The 25,370-nt window shown below is 45.6% G+C and overlaps 2 protein-coding genes across 20 annotated transcripts in view; both read left to right on the top strand.

Annotated features, from left to right (window-relative positions):
* Positions 1–21,892, top strand: part of ZNF384 (zinc finger protein 384) — a 33,320-nt gene extending 11,428 nt beyond the window's left edge. For 12 of the 19 annotated variants that reach the window (XM_054075759.1, XM_054075844.1, XM_054075770.1 and 9 more), the window contains 5 exons: positions 7,727–7,951; positions 8,603–8,785; positions 9,606–9,684; positions 10,508–10,666; positions 10,831–21,888. In XM_054075759.1, the coding sequence (XP_053931734.1) occupies positions 7,727–7,951; positions 8,603–8,785; positions 9,606–9,684; positions 10,508–10,666; positions 10,831–11,106 (922 nt within the window). In that variant the 3' untranslated portion in view covers positions 11,107–21,888. Of the gene's footprint in view, positions 1–7,726; positions 7,952–8,602; positions 8,786–9,605; positions 9,685–10,507; positions 10,667–10,830 lie in introns of all 19 variants that reach the window. The other 7 variants (XM_054075837.1, XM_054075800.1, XM_054075808.1 and 4 more) reach the window with 2 other exon arrangements.
* A 110-nt stretch (positions 21,893–22,002) lies between these two features.
* Positions 22,003–25,370, top strand: part of ING4 (inhibitor of growth family member 4) — a 15,720-nt gene continuing 12,352 nt past the window's right edge. The window contains exon 1 of the mRNA XM_054075929.1: positions 22,003–22,282. Coding sequence (XP_053931904.1) covers positions 22,246–22,282 — 37 coding nt within the window. The 5' untranslated portion in view covers positions 22,003–22,245. The remainder of the gene's footprint in view (positions 22,283–25,370) is intronic.

Here is a 25,370-nt window from a genome sequence, read left to right as displayed (position 1 = left end):
CAGACCCTGTATTGCTTTGCACAACCATCACATGACATAGCTATAGCATAAAAATCTGTAGGAGCTGTGCTTGGAATGTGTATAGTATGATTGTTTCCTTTTAAGAAGGAGTCACAGGTAACAGTTTAACCACTTGGAATTAGGGGGTACAGCTGTCTTACTGTATTTCACTCCTTTGTCTTTTGTCACTCTCCTCCCTTAGAAAAAATAAAGCAGGGACTTTGTGGGGATAGAGATAGATGAGCAAGTGTTATGAGGAGTAGCTGAGGGACCTGAGGTGGTTTAGCCTGGAGAAGAGGATGCTGAGGGGAGACTTTATCACTGCCTACAACTACCTCAAAGGAGGTTGTAGAGAGGTGAGTGCTGGTCTCTTCTCCCAAGTGACAAGTGATAGGACAAAGGGGAATAGCCTCAAGCTGTGCCAGGAGAGGTTCAGATTGGACATGGGGAAAAATTTTTCACGAAAAGGGTCATCAGGCACTGTAGAGGCTGCCCAGGGAAATGATTGAGTCCGCATCCCTGGAGGTATTTAAAAGATGGGTAGACAAGGTACTTAAGGTTTAGTGGCAGATAGCTATGGTTGGACTCGATGATCCAAGAGGTCTTTTCCAACCTGGTGATTCTGTGAGTTATTATGGAGCACTGATACTTCTGTAGTGGGTAAAACAGATGAGTGATTCTGCTTCATGAAGTTGGAATTGCCTGTGGTTGACGAGGCTTGAGGCTGTATACAGGGTGATGGAAAAACTGAGCACTTGCTTGTTAAGTATCTGTCTGCAACATAATAAAGATGCAATTCTGTGGGAACAGTCAATAAGGCTGTATTGGAAAGCACCTGCATTGCGGAGCCAAATTATGGTGACATAGATGACCTTAATTGTGGCACTTCCAAATTTGCTAGTGCTTTCTCATCAGCCTTTTGTGTTCATTTAATTTTAGCTTTTGCACATTATCGATATACCAGGAAACCCCCTTGTTAGGTTTCATTGTTTTGCTGGTCTTTTTGCTAATGATGGCTGATTTCAGAAATTGGTAGAGAAGGTCTTAGGCCTGCTGTTCAATGATTTGGAGGTCAACAGAAAGTCATGGCTGATCACTCACAGTTAGAAGCAATGCTGGTGGATAGCTTAAAATAATATGAAAGCATTCTGTGATTGATAAACTGGAACTGTTCATACAAAATCTATTTTCATGCAGCCCAATGCACAACTTAGCCTTTTGTGTGACTTCTCCAGCAGTCAGGGACTGAGGCCTTGGTGTTTGGGCACAGTGGAAAGCAAAATCTGACAGAACTGTCCCGATGCATACTACTGAATGTCTTTTATCTAAAGATAAGGAATGTGGGGAAACGGTATCCTGGAAAGCAATGACTACGACTAAGACTTTTAGGAATTAAGTGATGTCAAGTGAGCTCCCAGTGTGAGGCTGTGACAGAAGAGGGTAAATGCAACTGTTGAAGGCATAAATGCTGGACTCACTGAAAAGAAGTCAGGCAACTTGTGAAGCATACTGAAATACCACAAAATTCTAGGTCTGGTATTTTTAAAAGATCATTTAGAAAAATGGATAAAATGCAGGAATACCCCCAGAAACCTGAAAACTAGAAAAGTGCTGTGTGATGAGAGCATTTGCAAACACTTGCTGCCGTGCAAGGAGAGTTTGATTTTCTGTAGCCTTATCAAGCCACTGTGTGACTGAAGCACTGCAGAAATTATTTGACTATATCTCTGAGCATATCTGATAGATTTGGTAGTATGCATGCTGGTAGTGTAAACTGGTAAATGGAATTGTAATGGTGACTTTTGAGTAGGAGTTGATGCTGGGTGTAGAAGTGCCAAAGGAGAGATACAGTTCGTATGCTTTCACTTGGCATTTTCATACTGGCTGATTTTATTTAGGTCTTATCTGAGTTTTCTAGATTTGCGTCTTCAATGTTCTATCTCCTTTCCTCTGCTTCTTACAAAATGTTAGCAAGAAAATGTTTAAATTCAGCTTTTTAAAAAAAAAGGGGAAACGAGAGGGTTAAATTAGTGATTATTGTGAGCTGTGCATCGATTATCATGCTATGCTTGCATTAGTTACTCCATTAACCCTGCATTGCAAAAGCACTCCATCTCTTTCCTCGCTGAAGTGAGTGCCTGGCTCTGGCAGCCTAAGCTTGCTCTTATCATCCAGTTTAACTTCAGACATTCTTGATTTGATTTTTTTTTTTTTATTAATTTGTGGTCTAACTGGCATTTGTAGCCTAACAGAAGGAGCAAGGGCTCAATTAACTTCTAAGACTAATCTCTGTAGATACTAGGAATTTGAGTTCTCAAAGATGTATAAAAGCTTGTATAGTTTTCACAACTGTGATACTGATTAATTGAGCACTTGATTGAAAAATACTGTTAATCCATATTAGGCAAATTTTACTATGAGCTGGTATTTCAGGTTCGCTTTTATATCATAACAGTGTTTGAGGTATGAATGAGGGAGAACATTCTATGGAAAGTGAAAAAAAACATGGCACTGTGTGCCAGAGTTGTAGTCTAGTTCCTATAAGCATCATTTTGTTCATGACTCATCATGATGACTTTCATGTAGGAGCATAATTAGAATTGTGCATCCACCTTTTATTGGCATTTCATGATTTTTGAGGGTGTTTCTGTCTAACGTGAATGTTCTCTGAATGTTTTTCTTTATTTCCCTGTAGATTCCCTGTAAAAACAAAGGATTATAAGCACTGAAAGGGGTTACTTTCGATCTCTGGCATATGACTGGGTACTAAATTAGCTGTTAACTATTTATATGAAGGGGTACACCCTTGTGTTATTAAGACTACGTTCTCCTAGGCTGTCTAAATTTGCAGAGCCATAACAAGCAGCGGTAGGGATGTTGTGTCCCATCATCAATAGGAATGCTGCAGTAATTTCTGTTATTTGCTCCCAGAAAGAATACAGTGGAAGTAATGGTAGTTTAGAAGTACAATGGGGAGAAAAGATGAAAAATGGATATTAAAAAGAGGAAAAAAATCAATTATTTTATATAGTGTTTTGCTTATGCTTAGCAACTAGCACCCCCAACTTTTCCTCTTGCCAGCCAGAAGAATTTCACTGGAGTAGAATACTGAAACGCTGTTAGTGTCAGATGTGATGTTCTCATTACCCACAGAGATAAGACATTTCCTTTTAATCCATATTTGCCCACTAGAGGGCTGATTGCGTCTTCCCCTTTAATATTTGATGTTGTCTGAGGCAGAATGTGAAGCCCTTAATTAAATGGATCATTTGTTCTCTTGAAAATGCCTGATAGCACACAATAGGAAACTCTGACATGTAGCTTTCTGCTGTATTCTGGGGCTTTTGTCAACTTATGAGACTCATGAATTTCTTAATGCTACATCGCATTCATGCCCTTTCAGGGCTAGTGCTGATTAGATGATAAGAAAATAGGTCCTTGCAAGACTTTCTTTTTAAATGTTGTTTGAAAAACAACACTGGAATGTCTATAGCTGCTAAATTCAGAGAAGAGTGGTTTGACTTTTGGGGAAAGTTTGCAGATGACACCAAGTGGAGTGGTGCAGTTGCCACAGTGGAAGGACAGGATATCATACAGAGGTACCTGGACAGGCTGGAGAAGTGGGCCTGTGAGAACCCCATGAGGTTCAACAAGGCCAAGTGCAACGTCCTGCACCTGGATGGGGGCAATCCATGATTTCAGTTCAGGATGAGGGAATGGTGTGAGAGCAGCCCTGCAGAGAAGGACTTGGGGGTGCTGGTCAACGAGAAGCTTGACATGAGCTGGTAATGTGCGCTCACAGCCCAGAAGGCCAACCGTGTCCTGGGCTGCATCAAAAGTAGCATGGCCAGCACGTTGAAGGAGGTGATTCTGCCCCTCTTCCTCCCTTGTCAGGCCTCATTTGGAGTATTGTGTCCAGTTGTGGAATCCTCAACATAAGAAGGAGATGAGGCTGTTGGAACGGGTCCAGAGGAGGGCTACAAAGATGTTCAGAGGGCTGGAGCACCTCCCATATGAGGACAGGCTTGTTCAGCTTGGAGAAGAGAAGGCTCAGAGGAGACCTTGTAGTGACCTTCCAGTTCCTGAAGGGGCTACAGGAAAGCTGGAGAGGGACTGTTTACAAAGGCTTGCAGTGATAGGACAAGGGGCAATGGGTATCAACTGGAGAGGGGCAGATTCAGACTAGACATAAGGAGGAATCTCTTCACAATGAGAGTGGTGAGGCACTGGCACAGGTTGCCCGGGGAAGTTGTGGCTGCCCCATCCCTGGAGGTGTTGAAAGCCAGGTTGGATGGGCCTTGGGCAGCCTGATCCAGTGGAATGTGTCCCTGCCTATGGCAGGGGAGTTGGAACTGAATGATCCTTAAGGTCCCTCCCAACCCAAACTATTCTAATGATTCTATGAAAGGGTGTTTATGCTATTTATTTCCTGGTTTTATGCAAGTGCCGTAGAGTTTTGAAATACCTTTTTGATAATTTTATTTTGAAAATGGAAATTATGTTAAGTCTGTTTCTCTTTATTAAAGTTTATTCTAGGGAATTTCTGACCTAAAGGCAGATACATGACAAAGCAAATAAGTGAAGGAAAATGACATAGACAGCTTTATGGCACTACACATTTAATGTATGGGACTACTTAGACTTGATGACAAAGTTCATTAATTTTTCAGAATGGAATAAGTTGCTTAAAATACAGTAATGCACAGAAGAGATTAGTACCCATCATTGTATTTAAACTAGAGGAAAACTTTTAGAAAGATATTAATTCCAGAACAGGAGCTGGATTCTCAAGATGCTGATTGTATCATAGAATCATTAGGTTGGAAAAGACCTCCAAGATCATCAAATCCAACCATATGTGTCCAATACTAAATCATATCCCTAAGCACTTTATCCAACTGCCTTTTAAATATCTCCAGGGATAGGGACTCAACCACCTCCCTGGGCAGCCTGCGCCAGTGCTTAATGACCCTTTCTGTGAAGAAATTTTTCCTAATGTCCAATCTAAACTTCCCCTGATGCAGCTTAAGGGCATTCCCTCTTGTCCTATCACCTATGACTTGGGAGAAGAGACCAACACCCACGTCTCTAAAACCTCCTTCCAGGCAGGCATAGAGAGCCATAAGGTGTCCCCTCAGCCTCCTCTTCTCCAGACTAAAGTTCCCTCAGCCGCTCCTTGTAAGGTTGTAGGGGCCAAGTGATTGAGACCGTTTTGTAGCCTCCCAGCATTGTTCCAAAGTTGCATTATTCCCATGATTGGAAAGATTCTATTTCTTCTTCAATTTTTTTTTAACTACTACTCTCAGTTACTGTTTCTCGTTCTACCTTTCTTTGCTCATAAACCGGCCCCTTGTAACTGATATTGCTCTCCCTGCATCAGTTTATACGGGTATTGACCAAGCTTTTCTCCAAACCTAGGTAGACTGAGCTCAGTGAATCTCTTACTGTGAAGCTGATTTTCCACATGCCGTCGTTCTTTAAGTTTGCTGAATGTGTCTGAGTTTTTCAGTAATCATTGACTATGTGGACTTCAGAATTACATGTGCTGTTGCAAGAACAGTCGCACCTGTTTACAAAAATGATGCCCACTATTCCCCTTTGGTTTCGTAAGCCATATTAACATAGCATTGTACTGGGAGCTTGTTCTCAATTGAATGGTTCCTTACCAGAGGGCTGATATTGTGCAACAGAGTTTAACTGAAGTTAATGGAAGTAAGCACCTGCTGAGGAGTTTCTTGATAGAAGCCATGCATGAGATTATGTCATAATCACTTGAATTAGCTGGGAACTGGACTTGGCAACTCAGAGGTATTATTCAGTTCAGTATTCACCTCAAAGTTCTTTCTAGCATTGCTGCTTTCAAAGATAGAATCCTCATCCTGTAAGTACGACTTGATAAGTGCAAAATGCATGTGCTATATTCAAGTCTAGCTGAAAGTCTGGAACAAACTGCACAAGTGTTTGGAGATAGCTGGGTTTATAAACCAAGAGCTGCTTTCTAAAAAAAGATGAATCTGATGTTCCTTTTTACTGCTCCTATCTCTAATAGAGCTTGGGATAAACAGCCAAATTGCTTCTGTTTGTTGATTCCAGAAGGGATCGTTGTGTATATGAGGCGGGATTTATGTAAAGATGTGATTAGCTTGTGTGTTCTGTTAAGGTGTGCAATTAAAGTGGATTAAGAGAAAGATGAAGGTAGGAAACAACTGTTAGAGATGATAATGAATGTAAAAGAACAAAGGCGGAGAGGAAAAAAATGTTACGGCAGGTGTGTGGTGGAGCACTTGCTAGGGAGGCGTTGCTTCCAGTTAAACAGCTTAAAATCACAATGTGTCTTGGAAGGGCCTGTGGAAGTTAAGGTAGGTACTGGATAAATATTGCCTACATTACACACGCTAATCGGACTGCACACTCGTAAAGGTCCTGGCTCCAACATCAGTAGTCACAGTAGTAGATGCAATGAAGTATCCTCCTGGGAGGAGATGGATATAGGGAAGAGCAGGCTCAACTCTCTGTGGCTGGTAATACCTGCAGAGAGTTTTGTCACTGAGTGGATTTGTAAACACTTGTAAAAGTTAAGGAAATTCCCAGACAAAAACATAAGTCAACCTGCTGTGAAGGTTGAATTCACGTTAGACTGATTTCTTCTGCGTAGCATTTTTTCTCTCAAATGTGACCCTGGAAGTTCCAAGTGCAGGTTCAATTTTGTCTTGTTTAATTTAGAAGTCTGCAGATGGAAAAACTTAAGTTCAGAGAAACCTGAACTCTGCCCCTTGGTTGGCACACATTTAAAAAATAAAAAAAAAGTCAAGAAAGTCAGGTGCCACCTCTATCTTTGTCAAATTGTCAACTACAAAAAAGCTTTTACCATCTTGATTTGTATAACAGTGCAAGCTTCTCTTAACAGCCTGGTGTCACAATGGAGGAACAGTTTTTAACAGCAGCATCCGTAGCAGATAGATGCCAACTGCTGCTTCCTGTTCAAAGAGTCTGTGTGTTACCAAATACATTTCTGATCATTATGGGAACAGATGGGTCCAAACTCCTAGACAAAACATTTTGCATCACATCAGTAAGGTAGAAATTATGAAAGCCCATTAGACCAGTGAAATACCACACTTGAGATGCAGAGCATCTTTGTGAGACCTGCTAGGAAAGCAGCACTGTTGTTATTTTCAGCAATTTGTATTCTAAATACTCAAGTACTTGTCTTCTCCAAAAATGGGAGCAGAGTTAAATGGGTTTGGTCATAACTGCTTTTGCAGACTTTGCAGTACATGGAATTAACTTTATTACGAAGATGAACCTTAACCTGGGATTTAGAGGTTTTCCAGCCTTTTTGACTGAAATAAATCATAGATGAACAAAGTGGTTTTTTGTCTGGGAATTATTATTCCTGCCCCTTTCAGATTACTGTTGGAAAAGTTCCAAAGGGCTGCCCTGTCTCCCTTGTAAGCCTTATAAATTAACCTCTTTGACTCTTCCAAGACCTTTATTTGTTTGGCTGCAAGGTATTGTTTGGTCTCTTTTGCGAGTTCCTAGCTTAAGTTTGTCCCCCCGGGGCTGGAGCACTCGCAGCCGAGCACAGTGTCCCGGGTGAAACCTCCACAGAGTGAGAAAACGTCCCTTGGTCACTCATCATGGAAGACCCCATCCCAGTTAGAGCTGATACATATTGGGGCTTGCCCCGGTGTGACACTGTCTCTTCCCCTCGCCCCGGTCCTAGGTGCCGGATGTGTTCGCTGACCTTCTACTCCAAGTCGGAGATGCAGATCCACTCCAAGTCCCATACGGAGACAAAGCCACACAAGTGTCCTCACTGCTCCAAGAGCTTCGCCAACAGCTCCTACCTGGCCCAGCACATTCGCATCCACTCAGGGGCCAAGCCCTACACGTGCAGCTACTGCCAGAAGGCCTTCCGCCAGCTCTCCCACCTGCAGCAGCACACACGGTAAGGGCCAGAGGAGGCTGGGGGCCCTCCGCACTGCATGTTGCCGTCATCCCAGCATGCTGTGAGAACCCTCAGTGGGCAACTGCCTGGGGAGACCTTGCTGTTTTCCACAGGCTGGTCAGATCTTGTACATTACAAACCGGTAGCGGTGTTATCTGACGTATGAGACTTGTCACTTGTTGTGAGGGGCTGGGTGTGTGCAGAGGTTAGCACTGCTCACCCTGAGGGGCGTCTGCAATGGAGCGATGTTTTCTGACAGAAGGTAGGACTGGCTATGTCAGAGTGAGAGTAAAGTGGGCGTAGGAGGACTGTTCCTTGTTACCCTAGCATAGTTCTGCCAAACGTCTCAGTCCGGGCTTGCAGGCCCCCTGCTCTTTCAGCCGTAGGCTTCCCACACACAGCTCTGCCAATGCCCCTCAGTCTGAACTCTATAGTTCCTCTCTCTGGATCCTCCCCCGGTGCAGACAGACCATGGTCTCTTGAATCCAAGGGGAGCACAGTTTAAGACCAAGTGAGCTCCTGCCGTGTTTGGAGTTCCTCTGTGTAGCAGATAGCGTGGTGCTGTCCCACCCCCTTTGTGCCCTCATTCCATCAGCACTAGCCAGATGGCGGTCGTGTCCAACTGCTGCTGCTCCTCCTCCTCTTCGGCAGGATCCACTCCAAGCTCCACACGGCGATTGTCAAGCCGCACAAGTGTCCTCACTGCTCCAAGAGCTTCGCCAACACATCCTACCTGGCCCAGCACCTCCGCATCCACTCGGGGGCCAAGCCCTACACCTGCCGCTACTGCCAGAAGGCCTTCCGCCAGCTCTCCCACCTGCAGCAGCACACACGGTAAGGGCCAGAGGAGGCTGGGGGCCTGGCCCTGGCCCCCCCGCGCTGCCGGCATGCACCTGTGGAGCACGCGCGCCAAGCATGCGGGGGGCGGGCGGGGGATGCGGCCGGCTGCACCCACAGAAGGAGGTGACCCACCAGAGTGGACGGAGTGGAGGCTGCGCAGGAGACACTGACCACGTCAGGGCTGAGGTGGGCACGTGCTGTCCCTGGGGATCCTTGGTCTTGCACCGTGGGGGGCACAGAGAGAGAGAGCGGTAGAGAGAGAGGCATTGGCCGTAGGGGATCCCAGCCTGGCACCATGGGGGTTGGACTGAGTGTGTGGAAGCTTCTCCTGGCATTGCAGGGGGACAGGGACAGATGAACACTGTAGGTGATCTCAGCCTGATAATGTAAAAGGAGAAGTGTTGAAGAGTGTCCTGAGAAGGAGCAGAGCTGTTTTCTTAGTACTGTGGAAGGAGAACAAACTTTGTCATATGGGACTCCTGAGCATGGAGCCGGGAGCCTGGTTCTCCAGAGCCCTTCCCAACCATTATCAGGTGGCCCACATGCCAAGCTGGACGGGCATTCATAAGCTCTCGCTCCTTAGTCCTAGTCACTCTCTAAAATCTGATTCACTGCTTATCTTCTCTGACTTCTACCTGGACTCAAGAGCTGGGCAGAGCTCTCTTTGCCCAGATAGAACAGCATCTGGAGGCAACATCATCCTCTTCTCTGCTCTCTTGAGTGGCTGTGAGATTTGATCACAGCATCAGGCCCTGGCAGTCTGCCCTGCTTGCCTGCTCACTGCCTCCCGTTTGTGCTCTTCCTCCTCAAACAGTATCCACACCGGGGACCGACCCTACAAATGCGCTCACCCTGGGTGTGAAAAGGCTTTCACCCAGCTTTCCAACCTGCAGGTAAGGGGCTGGGCTTGTCCTGCTCAGCAGTGGGGGTGGTGAGGGTGGCTGTCAAGTGGAGAGGAGAGACTGCTTGCCTGTGATGGAGGAGACACAGAAATGGGAGCAGCTGGGAGGAAAGAATACAGAAAAGCTGTTGAAGCCCTGGGCTGGGGAGAGATTCCTGGCTTCAGGGGCACCAACGACTTAAAGAAGTCATGTAAACAATCACATTCTGTAGAACTGTAAATTGACTTGAAAGCAGTGAGACCTTGGTCAAGTTTCTCCCATCTGTTCTGCAGTTTTCTAACTTAGCTGGAGCAAGAATTTTGCTAGATGTCACTCACAGAATGAAGTCTGGTTATCTGAATGGGCATAAGAGAAGGGATTTAGGGAAGCAGAGGTGGTGTGTTCTGTTGCAGTGTCTTGGAGGAGGGGAACTGTAGGGTAGGCCAAATGGCAAAGAGCTGTAAATGCTTGTGAGCAGTTAAAGCAGATCCTGCCCTGAAAGGCAGTGATGGACGCAGGGAGCAAATGTATAACGAGGCAGAAGAGAAGAGGAAAAGACAAAAGGTGTTGCGTGAAGACTAAGATGGGGTTTGTGGAGAGTTTGGAGACTGCTCTTCAAATACATAGTGTGCCTGAGAAAAAAGGGCTTCTGTAGGGAAGAACCAGTGGGCTGAAGGGAGAAGGTCTGTCCCTTATACTAGGAGCCAGGCTCCAAACTCCCTCAGCAGACAGAGGCCTGGGGAGTTTGGAGCCTGGCTGGAAAGAGATGCCAGAGGGAAAACCTCCATTATTAATACTTGCTTCCTTCCCTCCACGACGTTGCCGCCCCTCGCAGTCCCACAGACGGCAGCACAACAAAGACAAACCTTTCAAGTGCCACAACTGCCACCGTGCGTACACGGATGCCGCCTCATTGGAGGTACACCTGGCTACACACACGGTGAAACACGCCAAGGTCTACACCTGCTCCATCTGCAGCCGGGCCTACACCTCGGTGAGTGTTGGCTGCCCTGGGGGGTAGCAGAGGTGGACACGCTTCCCAGGGAGTAGTTCCTTTAGATCCAACAAGAGTAGCCCCCGAGCTGTTCTGTGCTTCCCTGTTAGCTGGTGCTTTTGTGAGCGTCGTCCCCTCCTCTCACGCCGTTCTTCCTGTTGCAGGAGACGTACCTGATGAAGCACATGCGGAAACACAACATCCCTGACCCACAGCAGCAGGTGGTTCAGGCGCAAGCCCAGGCCTCTCAGCAGCAGCAGCACTTCCAGCCGCAGGGCGGGGGGGCAGCAGGGGGCCCTTCTGGAGACACTAACCAACCCAACCCACCCCCCCAGTGCTCCTTTGACCTGACTCCTTACAAGACTTCAGAGCATCATAAGGACATCTGCCTCACTGTCAGCACCAGCGCCATCCAAGTGGAGCACCTCTCCAGCTCCTAGAGAGACCTCAGCCCAGGGAGCAGAAAGCCTCTTGTGCATAGCCTGCGCCCAGGGGCACCGCTTGTGCGGCGGCCCTCCTTGTGCAACAGTCTCTGGCCTCTCCTCCTGCAACAGCCTCTTCTGGCCGTGTAACCCTGTTCATGGCAGCCCCTTGAACAACAGCCTGTCTCAAGGGGGTGCTCCTTCTGTGCAACAGCCTGCCTGGTAGGAGGATGCTTCCTTGTGCAAGAGCCCCTTCCTGTGCTGGGATGAATTCCTCATGCAAGAGCCCCTCCTTTGAAACCCAAAGAAAGGCCCCCATTTTGCCTTCTCTCGCTGTAAGATGAGTATGAAGGGGGGGATACATGTTGAGACATGCATGGTGGATAGGATGGAGAGACAGTCCTTGTACGTACAGGGGCTCGGACACATGTTCTCAGCAGGCTACAGAAGAATGTGGCAGGGTTCACAGCTGGATGGGGTTCTCTGAGGATTTCCTTGAGTGTCTAAGAGATAAATACCCATTCCTGTCCCTTCTGCTTGTGAAAGGGAGGAGGGGTCGCTCGTCCTGCCCCAAGGACTAGATGGGAGAAACCTCCTTCTCCCCAGTGGAAGGTGAGACCAGTGGCAGAGGGGAGGGGTGAGGTGTGTTCTCTGGGCCGCACAGGTGCCTACGCTGCCTGAGGGCTGTGGAGTATTGCACACTTTCTCGTCCCCTGGTGGAGAGCAATAGAGAGGAGTTGGTCTGAACTGGCTGCTGCCTCTCTCCGAGCTGTCTGAGCAGTGTGATGGCCAAGGCCCCATAGGAATGTGGATTCCTGCTCATTGCTCTTCCTGGCCGTTGTGGATGATGTCCTAGCAGCTTGTAATCCTCCTCCTCTCCCTCCTGCTTCCCCCCCTCAAAAAAAAGCCTGCAGGCATCAACAACAAACCAAAAAGCAACTGGAGGGAGGGTAAGAGACTGCCAAAATTATCATCACCCTTCTCTCTACTCCGTTTCCTGAAAAGTGGGAACGACAGCAGTTCTGACTCTCACATGCCCATCCTGCTCCCAGTTTCCCAAAGGGAAGGAGGAGGAGGAATAGACCAGTCTTTTCAAGGAGCCGGCAGGAGGCAGGGAAAGGCTAGCTTCTCCTGCCTGCCTCCCATCAGAGTACTCTCCCAGGCTCCCTCTTGCCAAGACGGGCTGGACTCACATGGCAGTGGTGGCCTATTCTGGACCCTGATCTTGGGAGAGAATCCCCAAAAGGTGGACAGTGGAGAGAAGGGGATGAAGATCCCCAGAGAGAGACCAATCTAATGAGAAGGGGGAGCCAACAAGAATAAACTGAAGGCCCCTTGAATTTATATATATATATATATAAATATCTATTCCCACCCCTAGCCCGCTCTGTCCTTGCTGTAACTGTTTCTATCTCTGTGTTTATAAAACGCATTATCCTGGCGAATTTTTATTTTCAATCTTTGTTTGTTTTTCCCTTTCTCTTCGTCTTCAATTCTCCTTCCCTTTTATTTTTTTTATTGGTCCACATGACTACTAGTCTTGTGCGTCACTTGTTAGTTTCTTTGCATCATGGAGGCTGACTCGGAAGAGAATGAGAAGGCGAGGGAGAAAGCATGTGTTGTTGGGATTTAAAATCAATCATCCTCCCGAAGCCTATAGAATCCCAGACTTCTATATGAACAACTAATTGGGGCTTCTTTTTTTTTTTTTTTTTTTTTTTTTAAAAAAACACCCTGTATAGAAATAAATTGGTATAAAAGGCTCTTGAAGGTGCTGCTGTGAGCACCCTGCCCCTGTGACGTGTGTTCCTTCCCCCTGCACCAGACCACTGCATGAGCATCTTCCTGCTGTGAGTCCCGAGTGGCCAGGCGGGCATCAGGGTAGCGCATCTCAGCCTTTGGGCAGCCTTGCGGTTCACAAGGATCACCTCTGCCCTCTGTGCTCTGCGCCTGTGGAGAAGCCTTTTTCTCTGCGTTTAGTCACCAAGGTTGGCTGTGAACAGGCGGGGTGTTTTGTAGATTCATAAGTTAGGCTAGCAGAAGCTGTCTGACTTGACTCTTGCATTTCACAGGTGTCATTTCAACCCATTTGTCTTGTATTGAGCCCCAAGAACTAAGGTGTATTTGAAGTATGTGTTCACAAAATGCATTGGCTTGATTCTGAGGCACTGGGACGCAGAGAATCCCTTTCATGGGTAGCCTGCTGCAAGGCCTTTGTGTTCTCACTGTTTAAATATTTAGCCTGATTTCTCTTTTGGATCTGTTTGCCTTTGGTTTCCAGTTACTGGTTCTGGATCCATCCATGCTGCTCATTTAGAGAGCACAGTGGGGCATTTTCCCCTGGACTGGTATTTAAACACTGTAATATCCCTTCTCGGTCCACTGTTTGACAAAGTAAATAGATGGAACTCCTTAAATCTTCCACCGTAAGGAACTTCCTCCAGCCCATGAGTTATTCTTGTGTTTTCTTTCTACATCTTGTCCAGTTTTTGGAATTGAGTGTTCAAGCCCGGGTGCTGTGGACATGGTCCCCCAGCCCTTTGCCTTAAGCCTGCAGAAGATTGCCATCGCCCTTTCTTTGCAGCATTATACGGGAGCTCACATCAGCTGCTTGTCTGGTTTGAGCCCTAGATCAATCATCCCAGGTCTCAGCTTCCCACAGTGGTGTTTCCCCTTTCTTTAGGTGTGGTCTGAGTTCTTATTTCCTGCATACTTAACGGGAGGCTGTATTGAAGTCCAGTTTGTGTGAATGGACCTGGCTTTTCTGACTGTCCATGTTACTTGCTGCTTTCCCAGTTTTGTCACCCACAAACTGTTTCAGTTGTTATTTTTTACTTATAGACCCAGGCTGAAAATGTTATATTGCATCTGACTTACACTTGAAAAGCATCATGCAGTGCAACTTTTTATTAGCTTCTTTTTAAGACATGCAGTCAAGGCATTTCTTAATCCTCTTAGGATGTGATTATGTACGGTAAATCTTTTTGACTCATGGTGCCAGGTCAATGCCTTACAAAAATTTTAAGTATGTTGCACCTATGCAGTCCCTTTTGTTAAACTTAATGTATAATGATGTCATCTAAGAATGAAATTTAAGATTTGGGGCTTTCTTTCATTTTTTTTCCTACAAAATCAATATTTCATAAACCCCTTTGGCGTATAGGCTTTATTTGGCATTCATTAATTTGTCATCTCTACAGCTTTTCCATAATTTTGACATCAAGTCACTTTGCTTGCCTTTTGGGAATACTGTCATGAATGTTGTAAGGTATTTCTCTAATATCCCAAGTTTAATTAAAATTGGAATCGGTGGGCTAGGGTGCTCATTAGTGAACTCTTTCAGGACTCTTGTTTCTTTGCTGACTTAAGAGTACACATTCCTCACTGACACTGTCTGATCTCCTCTGATACTAAGGTACTGGATAGAATTTGGTATTTTCATACAACTACTGCATCGTGTTTCTTTCTGAATGTGGAACTGGAAGTATTTGACTGATTGCCCCAGTTCTGTGTCAATAGCATGTTCACCGTTCTTATCTAGCAGTACTATTATCTGGCTGTAGGATTTCTTGTTTATTTTTTTGTTTAAAAATTTAACAATTCCTTTTCCTTTAAAGAAAGGAATTAAAGATCCCAAATCCCTTTCCTATTACCAGTATTTTTGCCAGCCACAAAGCTTTCCTTGCCAATTTTTTCTATTTTATAATGTCTAATTTATGTCAATTGCTGTCTGGCCTTGCTTTTTTCCATGTGTTACCTTTCGGGTGGGGGAGTTAATTGTTTATTCTTGCTCACAGACTTCTCACTGAACCCAAGATGGGCTCTTACCAAAAGTTTTCCTCGTTCTTGCTTGTGGAATTAGGGCTTTTTCGGCCACATAGTACATTTTTCTTACAGCAGAGTTTCATTCACGTTTTTCTGCCTTCTTTCTTTTTTCTCACTTCATAGTTTTGCTCACCTTGGAAATTAGCACAGACACAGCACAGGTTTGTAACTACCTGTGGTTCTTCTCTGGATGCCCATATTCCATATGAACAGGGCAAAATGTGGCAGTTTCACTGAAGTTATTATCCTGTCTTGTATGCATCACCTTGAAGTCTGAAAATTTGTCTTTTTTTCTGTGCAGTGTCTTGTATTAAGAAAGCTAGAGTTTTGGATGTTGGAAAGATGTTTTGCCAACTGGTTGAATTTCCTGGGGAATGTCTTACAAGTTAGAATTCCTTGCAGTGGTTCTTAATTTTATATGTTCAGGTCCTTGAAATCGCCTTTCCTGCTCCCTGGTTTCTAATACCTGCTCTCCTTCCCCTTTTTGGAATCTGATTACTTAGCATAGAGATCCATATGGATTTAAGGCTGTACAATTCCTGTGTTATCAGTTATATCAAGGTGTTATTGTTTGTGTTTGTGCAGTTTCCTGCTGCTCCTAGAGCTTTTAACTGATGCTCAGGAAGAAGCTAATGATTTTTTACTAAGGGACTTTCCCATCAAGTTTCAGAAATGCCACTTTATTCCAGGTGTCTTTTTTCACTTCTTAGTGAGAATTTCTTATTTCTCTGTTTACTCAGAGTCTTATTGCTGGTATAGAAATAATTGATGATACCTTACTCTCATTATCTTTATCACTTACTTGTAGTTGGATTAGGTCTTCCTCTTTGGACTCCCAGGGCTGTTTAACATATTTAAGGTGCTTCAGGTGGTTTAAAAAGCATTATTGCTACCTGTGGGATGCAAAATGTAAGGTCTATAAAAAATTCTTCCCTGTTGAGATGAAGCCTCAGGTTCCACATTCTGCATTTTTTCAGCTTTGTGTACTCAAGCTTTAACAACGGTTTAACTCCCACTTACAGAGTGGAAGATTCTCTAACAAGATCCCATTCTCCTTCCTCTTTAGCCCTCTGAATCCCTTGACCTTGCATTTTCTTTGTAATGCCAATCCATTTGTTTCTGTACAGGAAGACTTGACAATGGCTCTGGAGTTGCATATTAGAATCATAGAATGGTTTGGGTTGGAAGAGACCTAAAAGATCATCCACTTCCAACCACCCTGCCATGGGCAAGGACACCTCCTACTAGGCTAGGCCCCGTCCAACCTGGCCTTGAACTCTTCAGAGATAGGGCAGCCACAACTTCCCAGGGCAACCTGTTCCAGTGCCTCACCACCTTCATAATGAAGAATTTCTTTCTAATTTCTAGTCTAAATTTTTCCTCTTTCAATTTAAAGCCATTCCCCCTCATCCTGTCACTCCACAGGCTTGTAAAAAGCCCCTCCCCAGCTTTCCTGTAGCCCCTTCAGGTGCTGGAAGGTCACTATAAGGTCTCCTCAGAGCCTTCTCCAGGCTGAAGAACCCCAACTCGCTCAGCCTGTCCTTGTATGGAAGGTGCTCCAGCCCTCTGAACATCTTGGTAGCCCTGCTTTGGATCTGTTTCAACAGTTCCATATCCTCCTTACATTGGGGATTCCAGAACTGGACATAATCCTCCATGTGAGGTCTCACAAGAGCAGAGCAGAGGGGGTGAATCACCTCCTCACCCTGCTGGCCATGCTTCTTTTGATGCAGCCCAGGACCTTCTGGGCTGCGAGCGCACATTGCCGGCTCACGTCGAGCTTCTCGTCGACCAGCACCCCCAATCACATCATCCTCATCCTCTATTGAAACTAGGGATTGCCCCGACCCAGGTGTGGGACGTTGCACTTGGCCTTGTTGAACCTCATGAGGTTTGCACAGGCCCACTTCTCCAGCCTGTCCAGGTCCCTCTGGATGATATCCCATCCTTCTGATGTAACAACTGCAACACTTGGCTTGCTGTCATCTGCAAACTAACTGAGGGTCTACATCATTAATGAAGATATTAAACAGCACTGGTCCCAGTATGGACCCCTGAGGGACACCACTTGTCACTGATCTCCATCTGGACATTGAGCAATTGACAACTGCTTTCTGAATGCAACCATCCAACCAATTTCTTATCCACTGTACTGCCCACCCATCAAATCCATATCTCTCCAATTTAGAGAGAAGGATGTTGTGGGGGACCATGTCAAAGGATTTACAGAAGTCCAGATAGATCACATCCGTTGGTTTTCCCATGTCCACTGCTGTGTTTACCCCATCATAGAAAGCCGCTAGGTGGGTCGGGCAGGACTTGCCCCTGGTGAAGCCATGCTGGCTGCCATTAATCACCTCCCCGTCCTCCATGTGCTTTAGCATAGCTTCTAGGAGGATCTGTTCCATGATCTTCCCAGGCACAGAGGTGAGGCTGACAGGTCGGTACTTCCCAGGGTAATCTCTTCTACTCTTCTTAAAAATGAAGACAGTGTTGCCTTTCTTCCAGTCACCAGGGACTTCTCCTGACTGCCATGACTTTTCAAATATCATGGAGGGTGGCTTGGGCACCCCATCAGCCCATTCCCTCAGGACTCTGGGGTGCATCTCATCACGTCCCATCGGCTTACATATGTTCAGGTTCCTCAGGTGGTCACAAACCAGATGATTAGGTTGCATCTTGTATCTTGGCTGGAAGGCAGTAGCACTTCTTCTTTACGGAATCAGTTGTCTGTTCTTGGCTGGATTTTGCAAATTATTGTTGCTTTAAAAGGAAATACCACATGGGCTGGAAATAATTTAAGTCACCCACAAACGATAACTGAATCTCAGCTGTGACTAATGATAGTATTGCTGGTCTATAATTCAGTTAAATCTTCAAGAAAGATTAAAGACTCATAATTTAAAGCCTTATGATTAATCAGCCACGTCCCTTTATAGAGTTTTTTTGTTGGTTATCACTGCCACTAAGGCTGTCATTCTATTTTACTGCTTTTTTTTTTTTTTTTTTTTTTTAATCTGTAGGGTCTTGTTATGCCTTTGTTCAGCACATTGAAGTCTTCTGCTATAAGATATTTTTCTTTTGTAATTACAGACAAGCCACTGTGTTCATCTTTCCAAACAGTTAAATTAGAGTTGTTTTAGGTGTCTCACACGAACGCTTGGCTCCATCATGTAAGTATCTATCTATCTATTGCCTTTCTTTTTCCTTTATGAAGGAGCACGCTGCGTGGTGTTCTCTTATAAATCTTGCTACGTACAAGATGGCTGTCTTGAGCCAGCAAACTTACATTGCTATACAAGGATATGTAGTTCTTCTATTAAGATCTTTTTCTTTAAATTAAAACAAATCACATGATGTTTCTTCTATTAGGTGAGTGCAACTCATATCAAAAATGTGATTTTGCCAAACAGTGTTCGGTTAACTGGCTTACACCAACCTGGATGATCCCATTTCCTTTTCAAATACTTCTTAATTAAAAGTATTTGCCGCTCTTCTGGAAGGCATTCACAGCTCCAAAGTTGTTTGGAAAACAAAGCCCATTGCTTCCATCTGCTTGCCAGATAATTCTTCTAAAGTTATTGATTGTGAGTTTCTAGCTATGCAACTTCTAAGATGTTTTATTTAATGGGTAGAACTGAACATCTTCCTAGATCTCATTGGCAATAGGTAATATTTTATTACTTCACAGTTTTGTTTACATCATCCAACTTCCTTCCTAGTAGAGAATATGATTATGAGATTCTGCCTGTCTTCTATATTTTTATTGATTATTTTATCATCTTTATATCAACTAAAGAATATATATCATGTTTAGGATTTTCTTCTAATATTTTGCAGGTAAAGTACCTGAAGGCTGCCCCAGTTTAGTAGTGCAGTTTCAGAACGTAGAATGAAATTGCTCTGTACATTTTCTCAACTACAAGATAGGTACCTGTTCAGTCCTCATTTCAGGTACAACAGATTAAATTTGTGTGCATGATTTCTTGTTTCTGTATAGCAGAACACCAAAGTAATAGAGAGATGTAGTAACTTGGTCCAACAAACATTTCAATTTCATGTAGCGTCTATGTAATGAATGGAAAAAAAAACCTGCAAGAAAAGAAATCGTGACACCAAAGAACTAGAGTCTATGCCTAGTTTTGCTACTAATTAGGCTATGGTTTTGGAATATAGACACAGCTATAATGTGGGGCCTTTGGCATCTGCTTTCATTTGTAAAGCTGATTAACCACCCTGGCGGCAAGTGCTGCAGATCAGTTGTTTGATGTTTGCGAGAATGAAATGTGGGTGCATTCAGTAATTCCTGAAGCGAAGGAAATGCAGAGCAGGGACCTCTGAACTGAGAATGTTAAAGAGTGAGGAGAGCTGAATGTGTACTTTGACAGCAAAAAGGGAACCAAACAGGGCTCTGAAGTCATAGGCCTGCTCCTAGGATATGCATAAGGATCCCTTTCAAGCACTGGCCTTCACCTTGTGGTCCTTGGACAACATTTAGGAGGTCTGTAAGGGAACTGAAAAGCTGGAGGCTTAAATTTGGTATGCAGATGTTTACATTTCCAAGGGAAAATACAGACATCCGTAGATCAATAAAGGTTGAGAACCACCACTACTCTAGATTACTTCAGGAGGCTCTTCACCTTCCCTTTGTGAGATGCCCAGGTGTTCTGAGCAGTCCACACAGTCATCACTCAGGTCCTTCATCTAACCAGGAGGCATTTACCAGTTTTAACAGCAGGTTGTGATTGAAGTGACAAAGTTAGGGGTGATGTGTGATAACCACTGGGGTGAGAGATGTGGCTTTGTTACAACAGTTACCTGCATACCAATATATGCAGCTGGGTGGGTGGTAGACGTAAATAGTCGTGTACCCCTACAGCATATTACAGTTGGGGAAGCATCTTCCTGTGAAATCACCTGTGCCCATGCTAGGACTTCTACTCGCAGAAGTGTTTACTCTAAAAAGTATCACACCTCTCAGCAAAGAACTGCCGTGGTAACACTCCATCTGCGCCCAAGGCTGCATCTGGAACAAAGAGCGATGCACTTCTCCGTGAACCTCAGTGCCTCAGCTTTGTAAAGAGCACAAATAGAGAGACAGCAAAATTTTCTAGATTCAGAGCTCAGGAGCTCGTCTTTGCTGGACTGGAAGAGTTTCCACTGCTGTGAGACCACAGAGGTCCACAAAATGGCCTCTCCTCTTTGTTTTGCAACTTCACAGTGGCAGGTCAGGAAGTTAAAGATACATTCATACACTTTCTTAAGGCTTTCCATTTAGATTTTAGGCATGTGTCTTTTCTTTTCCCTGTCTTTTGTATCAGCAGCAGCAACGAGGCCGGAGGAAGCCTGTCTTTCCATTTCAGTGCTCTGGTGTTTTGACATCCCCCAAACCTTGGCGTGGAGGATCAGGTGGGATTCCCAGGCTGGCTCTTAACCCAACCATTCATGTCTAAGCCCACCTGCTGCTTAACTTCAGCTCCAGTCAGCCTGGTGGCTCCATGCCGGGCATAGGTGGGGGTTCTGGTTTAGCACTGGGACAGGACACAGGCAGCAGATTTTTTTTATGCAACAGCCACGTCCTTAACTCCTTAATTAAGAGCATACAGTAATTTATATGAGAATTTTGCAGTAGTGTAAAAACAAAGTGAGGCTCCAGAATAATGTTCAGCTAACCAAAGGCAGCTGCTTCACACAGGAACTGAATAGCATAAGAAACGTGTTTTGTATAATTAAAAATATGTCATGAATAACTTAAATGATTATAGGAATAGGACTGGAAAACACTGTATCTTCAACAACACTGCAGAACACAGTCTGTTCTCTGAATTAATCAGATAGAGTCACAGCAAGATGGTCAATAGCTCAAGCAGCTGCAATTTGTTTTATAACAGCTTCTCAGCCTTACATTGCAGACTGCTGGAAGACTCTTAATCCGAGTATATCCATATAAATAAAGGCATGGTGCCTTGGTGGATCTTTGGGAGGAAAGAAAAGAAAGTCTGGTTGCTTCTCCTCATGGCCAGAATCCAGCAGCAAGCAGTCCTGAGCAATAACTATCCTTATGCAGGCTGTCAGGAAAAAAACGGAGTAACATAGATGAGTGAGCAGGAGAAAGGCAAATGAAACATTTGCCAAACAAAGCCAGTGCCTCCTAAACAGCATGCGATGGTAAATTAATGCTGACCTCTTGAAACAACAATCCTGAATGTTATAGACTGTGAGGACCAAAAGAAATAAGATCATTTTATCTCAGTTCCTTCATAATCCCATGGTGTGACTTCTCGCTCTCAGCCCAGCACAGCACCATACTGTGTTAGGTGTGATCGCTGGCGAAGGAAGTGCTGGGGAAGGGTTCCTGAGTTCTGTAGCAAGGTCTGTGACCTAGTAGCGATTCCTGCTCTGTGGTCATGAAAGCGGGTCTGGCAAGATGGAGCAAAGAGAGCATGGGCGCACACTCAAGTTCATCTTTGAGGTTTGGGGTTGTTAGGTGTCATGTTTGTACCCAAATCACTTTACAGCCAGGACAGCCCATTTACCACAACAGGAACCATGCGGTACTGGCAAATGCCATGGCAAAGGGGAGAACAGAGTGTAACAAACCATCAGCCCTGCCTCACCTGGGCTGCCCAACAGCAGCGCCCACCTGAGCTGCTGGAACTCTCGAGACCAGGAGAGACCCCACAGCTCATAGAGATGAAGACGGCTGCAAAGATGATCTGAAGGCTACAGCACCTCCCGTGTGAGGACAGGCTGAGAGAGTTGGGCTTGTTCAGCCTGGAGAAGAGAAAGCTCTAGAGAGACCTTATAATGGCTTTCTAGAACTGAAAGGGGCTACAGGAAAGCTGGGGAGGGACTTTTTTTCAGGGCGTGCAGGGTTAAGATGAGGGGGAAGGGGAAGGATTTAGATAACAGGAAGAAATTCTCCACGATGAGGGTGGTGAGGCACTGGCACCGGTTGCCCAGAGAAGTCATGGCTGCCCCATCCCTGGAGGTGAAGACCAGGTTGGATGAGGCTTTGCGCAACCTGATCCAGTGGGAGGAGTCCAGGGGGTGGAACTGGATGGGCTGGTAGGTCCCCTCCGACCCAAACCACTCTGCGATACCTCAGGCGCAGAGGGCGAAGCGGCCACGACGGCTGCGCAGAGCCCAGCCTGGCGGTGGGGCCGGGAGCGACTGCACGGCCGGGCGGAAGCGGTGGCACGGCGGTGCCGGAAGCGGCTGCAAGGCCGGGCGGAAGCGGTGGCACGGCGGGGCCGGAAGCGGCTGCAAGGCTGGGCGGAAGCGGTGGCCCCGCCGGGCGAAAGCGGCTCCCGGGGTGGTGCGGGGTCCAAGATGGCGGCGGGGATGTACCTGGAGCACTACCTGGACAGTAAGGGGGGCCGAGGCGGGGCGAGTTCTGCCGCTGCCCGGGCTGGCGGGAGCGCTCCCAGGGGCCCGATGGGAGCGCGGTGAGAGCAGCGGCCCTTGAGGACCAGGGGGAACGAGGCTCGGGGCGGGGATTTGGCTGCCCCGCGGGCCGATCCGAGGAGTTACTCCCGCAGGAATCGCTACGGGGCTGGCATTCGGCAGCCTGTGCTGGGACCAACGTGGTTTTCCCGTCGGTGCGGTACCTGGCCCGGTTAAACCTCTTGCTACCTGTTTGCATAGGCCTGGGAAGACCGGAGTGGGGTTCTCGGGAAATTTCGCTATGCTATGGTTCTTGCAGCACAGAGCTGATGGGGAGACAAAGAGTCTCGTTCCTTGTGTCTGCAGTGCTCCTTTTGTCACTTCTTGTGAATTAAATGGAGGAGAGGCATAATAAATTCCAGTGAAAGCGAAAAAGAAGTTGGAAGTGAGAGGCAAAGATCGGGGCGGCGTGAGGAAGGACAGTGCAAAAGCCAGGAAGAAGAGTTGGGTAAAGAGGCAGGCTGTTAGAGAGAGTCATAGAATCACGGGTTTGGAAAAGACCTCTGAGATCATAGAGTCCAACCATACCCATCTGCAACTAAACCATATCCTTAAGTACCTCATCTATCTGTCCTTTGAATACCTCCAATGATAGTGACTCAACCACCTGCTTGGGCAGCGAGTTCTAGGAGTAAGGATTGTTGAGCAAAGATGTATGTTCTGCTTTTCTCTTTCTGTTGTGGAGGACTGCAGTTGACTGAGGGTCCTCAGCAGCAATTGGCAGGAGTTGGGAGGAAGAGCGCTGACCAGGAGGGGAAAGAGGCAGATGGGCAAGGAGTAAGTTGCAGGGAAGATGTGGCGTTTTCCTACTGTGAGAGCGCAGTCCTGAGTAAGAGCTGCAGTGCGGAGATAAAGGATTGAAAGGCTGGGATTTGCAGCCGGGAGGCAAAGATGAAAAAGATGCCGCACTGAGTGTGGAGAGGTGTGGGAGATACCAAGTGGGAGAGAAAGGAAGCTGCGGATGAGCTTGGTGGCTCGAGAGTGCTCCCAACAAAGGGAAATACTTGTGGATCATGTTGTCACTGTCAGCTAAAATCGATGAACCTCCTGGAGTTCTTCTCTTCCCCTCTAGTAGAAGCATGCAGAGAAAATGACATGCTTATTTTCTTCCTCAACTGTGTGGTCCTGCGGTTGAATCGGAGATTCTTATCCTGTTGAAGGTGGATAGTGGTGTAGACTGTCATTTTTAAGGTGTCTTGCTTTAAAAGAAGTAATGTACTTTAAAAACATCTGGCTAAAAGAAGAACAAAGCTGTCTTTGCTGTGGTAGTGTAGCCTTTTTCTGCATACTCGTGGAGCTCTTTAAGGCCTTTTTCATTTTTGTCTGATGTCCTGTTCCAGCCTGCCCAGTGACCCTTTCCGTGAAAATTTTTTTCCTGATGTCCAGCCTGAGAGGCCATTCCCCCTTGTCCTGTCCCCTGTCACTTGGGAGAAGAGGCCAGCTCCCTCCTCTCCACAACCTCCTTTCAGGTAGTTGTAGAGAGCAGTAAGGTCTCCTTTACTGCCCTTTGCTGGTCAATTGTAAGACACTTGCTGCGCTTAATCTAGAGTTTCATTCAGAAAAGCACGTTGTACGCATGTTAACGCTTCCAGTCAAAGAGCATCGATCTTGGTCTTCAGTAAGTTAGTTTGCTGATAGGCTTTCCTGCCCTGGTTTTCTGACTTTTGTCTATGGTTAATTTTCACAGTTCTGGTATTTACTCGTTGCATCTATAACACCTTTTACCTGCCACACTGAAATGTGCCCTTATTAAAAGTTTTTGCCCTGTGTAAATGGTAATTGATTAAAAAATTGCGTGTGATAACATATTTTTGACTTTTCTAATTGGCTTCTGCTGTTCTTCTCCAAGCTTGCTTTGATCTTGTGACATCCTACTGGAACTTCTGACTATGTGACAATGTATACAGCTGTTTAGTAACCAGTTGTCTTTGCAGTACTTAATAAAGAGGCCAGGTTATCATTCTGTTGGGTCTGCCCTTATCCCTGCTGGCTGTTGTTGGCTGTTTCATCTGGGAGCTCACACTTGGGTAACTGATACCGTGATATCGATATGATATAGTCTTTCTTTTTCTTAGAATATCATCCAGCGTCCTTTATCCATCACCTGTATTGCTTGTTCCTAAACGTATGGCCCTCCATAAGACTTGATGGAAAAGTTATCTTGCTGGCTCTTGCTGCCAAATTGTTCATTCTGTTCTTGTTCTTCTAGTCTGTATCTCGCTTCCAATGGATTAACTTCTCCTCCGTTGGATTAAGAACTGTGTGTGATTGGCCTGAGCGATGCAGCCACTGCTGGGGGTTCTCTGCAATGCATTCTAAAGCCTTATGTAGTCATTGAAAGTACTTTAAATAGATGTTATGTTTGCAGCTTTTCTGATTCTAGCTTCTTATTCTAGCTTTTCTTATTCTACCTTTGTTTAATTCTTTGAGATCATCTCAGGTCAGCTGTTCTATTTCTTTTCCTGCCTAGCTGACAGCTTTCAGTTTCTATCTCACCCCTTTCCCCCGTTTTTACATTGTTTTAGTATTTTAGAAACATTCCATTCAGTTTTAAAGTAGTTCTCCAATGTTTCAGAACTTCCTGAAAATTGATACAAATAAATAATCTAGAAGCTTTGGCCAGCTCTTCTAAAAATGTCTAATATTTACATTTACTTCTTGGAATGGAATTCTTTTAGTGTGTTAGCGCTAATGCAGACATGGGTTTCAGCTGAATTTTTCTTTCCTCCCACAGAGATTCTCTTTCCTATGGTTTGCTGGCTGGATCTGCTCAGGGAATGTGTGAGGAGTGTATGATGAAAGAGGGCAGTTTTTCATAGGACCTCTTCAAATACTTCAAGAAAGGAAGGTGTTTGATGAATGAATTGAAGATTGTAGGAGGAGAAAAGGTGGCCTTGTGCCTGGGGCAGCTGAATACCACTCTGACAAAGTGACTTGGAGGTTTGTGTTTGTTTTGGGGGTCGCGGTTTTTACAGTTTCTCCTTCCATAGATTGTGCTTCCCTCAAATTGT

The sequence above is a fragment of the Cuculus canorus genome, chromosome 1 (assembly GCF_017976375.1).
Source record: "Cuculus canorus isolate bCucCan1 chromosome 1, bCucCan1.pri, whole genome shotgun sequence".
In the NCBI taxonomy this organism is placed as follows: Eukaryota; Metazoa; Chordata; class Aves; order Cuculiformes; family Cuculidae; genus Cuculus; species Cuculus canorus.
Note: the sequence above shows the minus strand (reverse complement) of the source record. Positions and strands in the feature narration are given on the sequence as shown.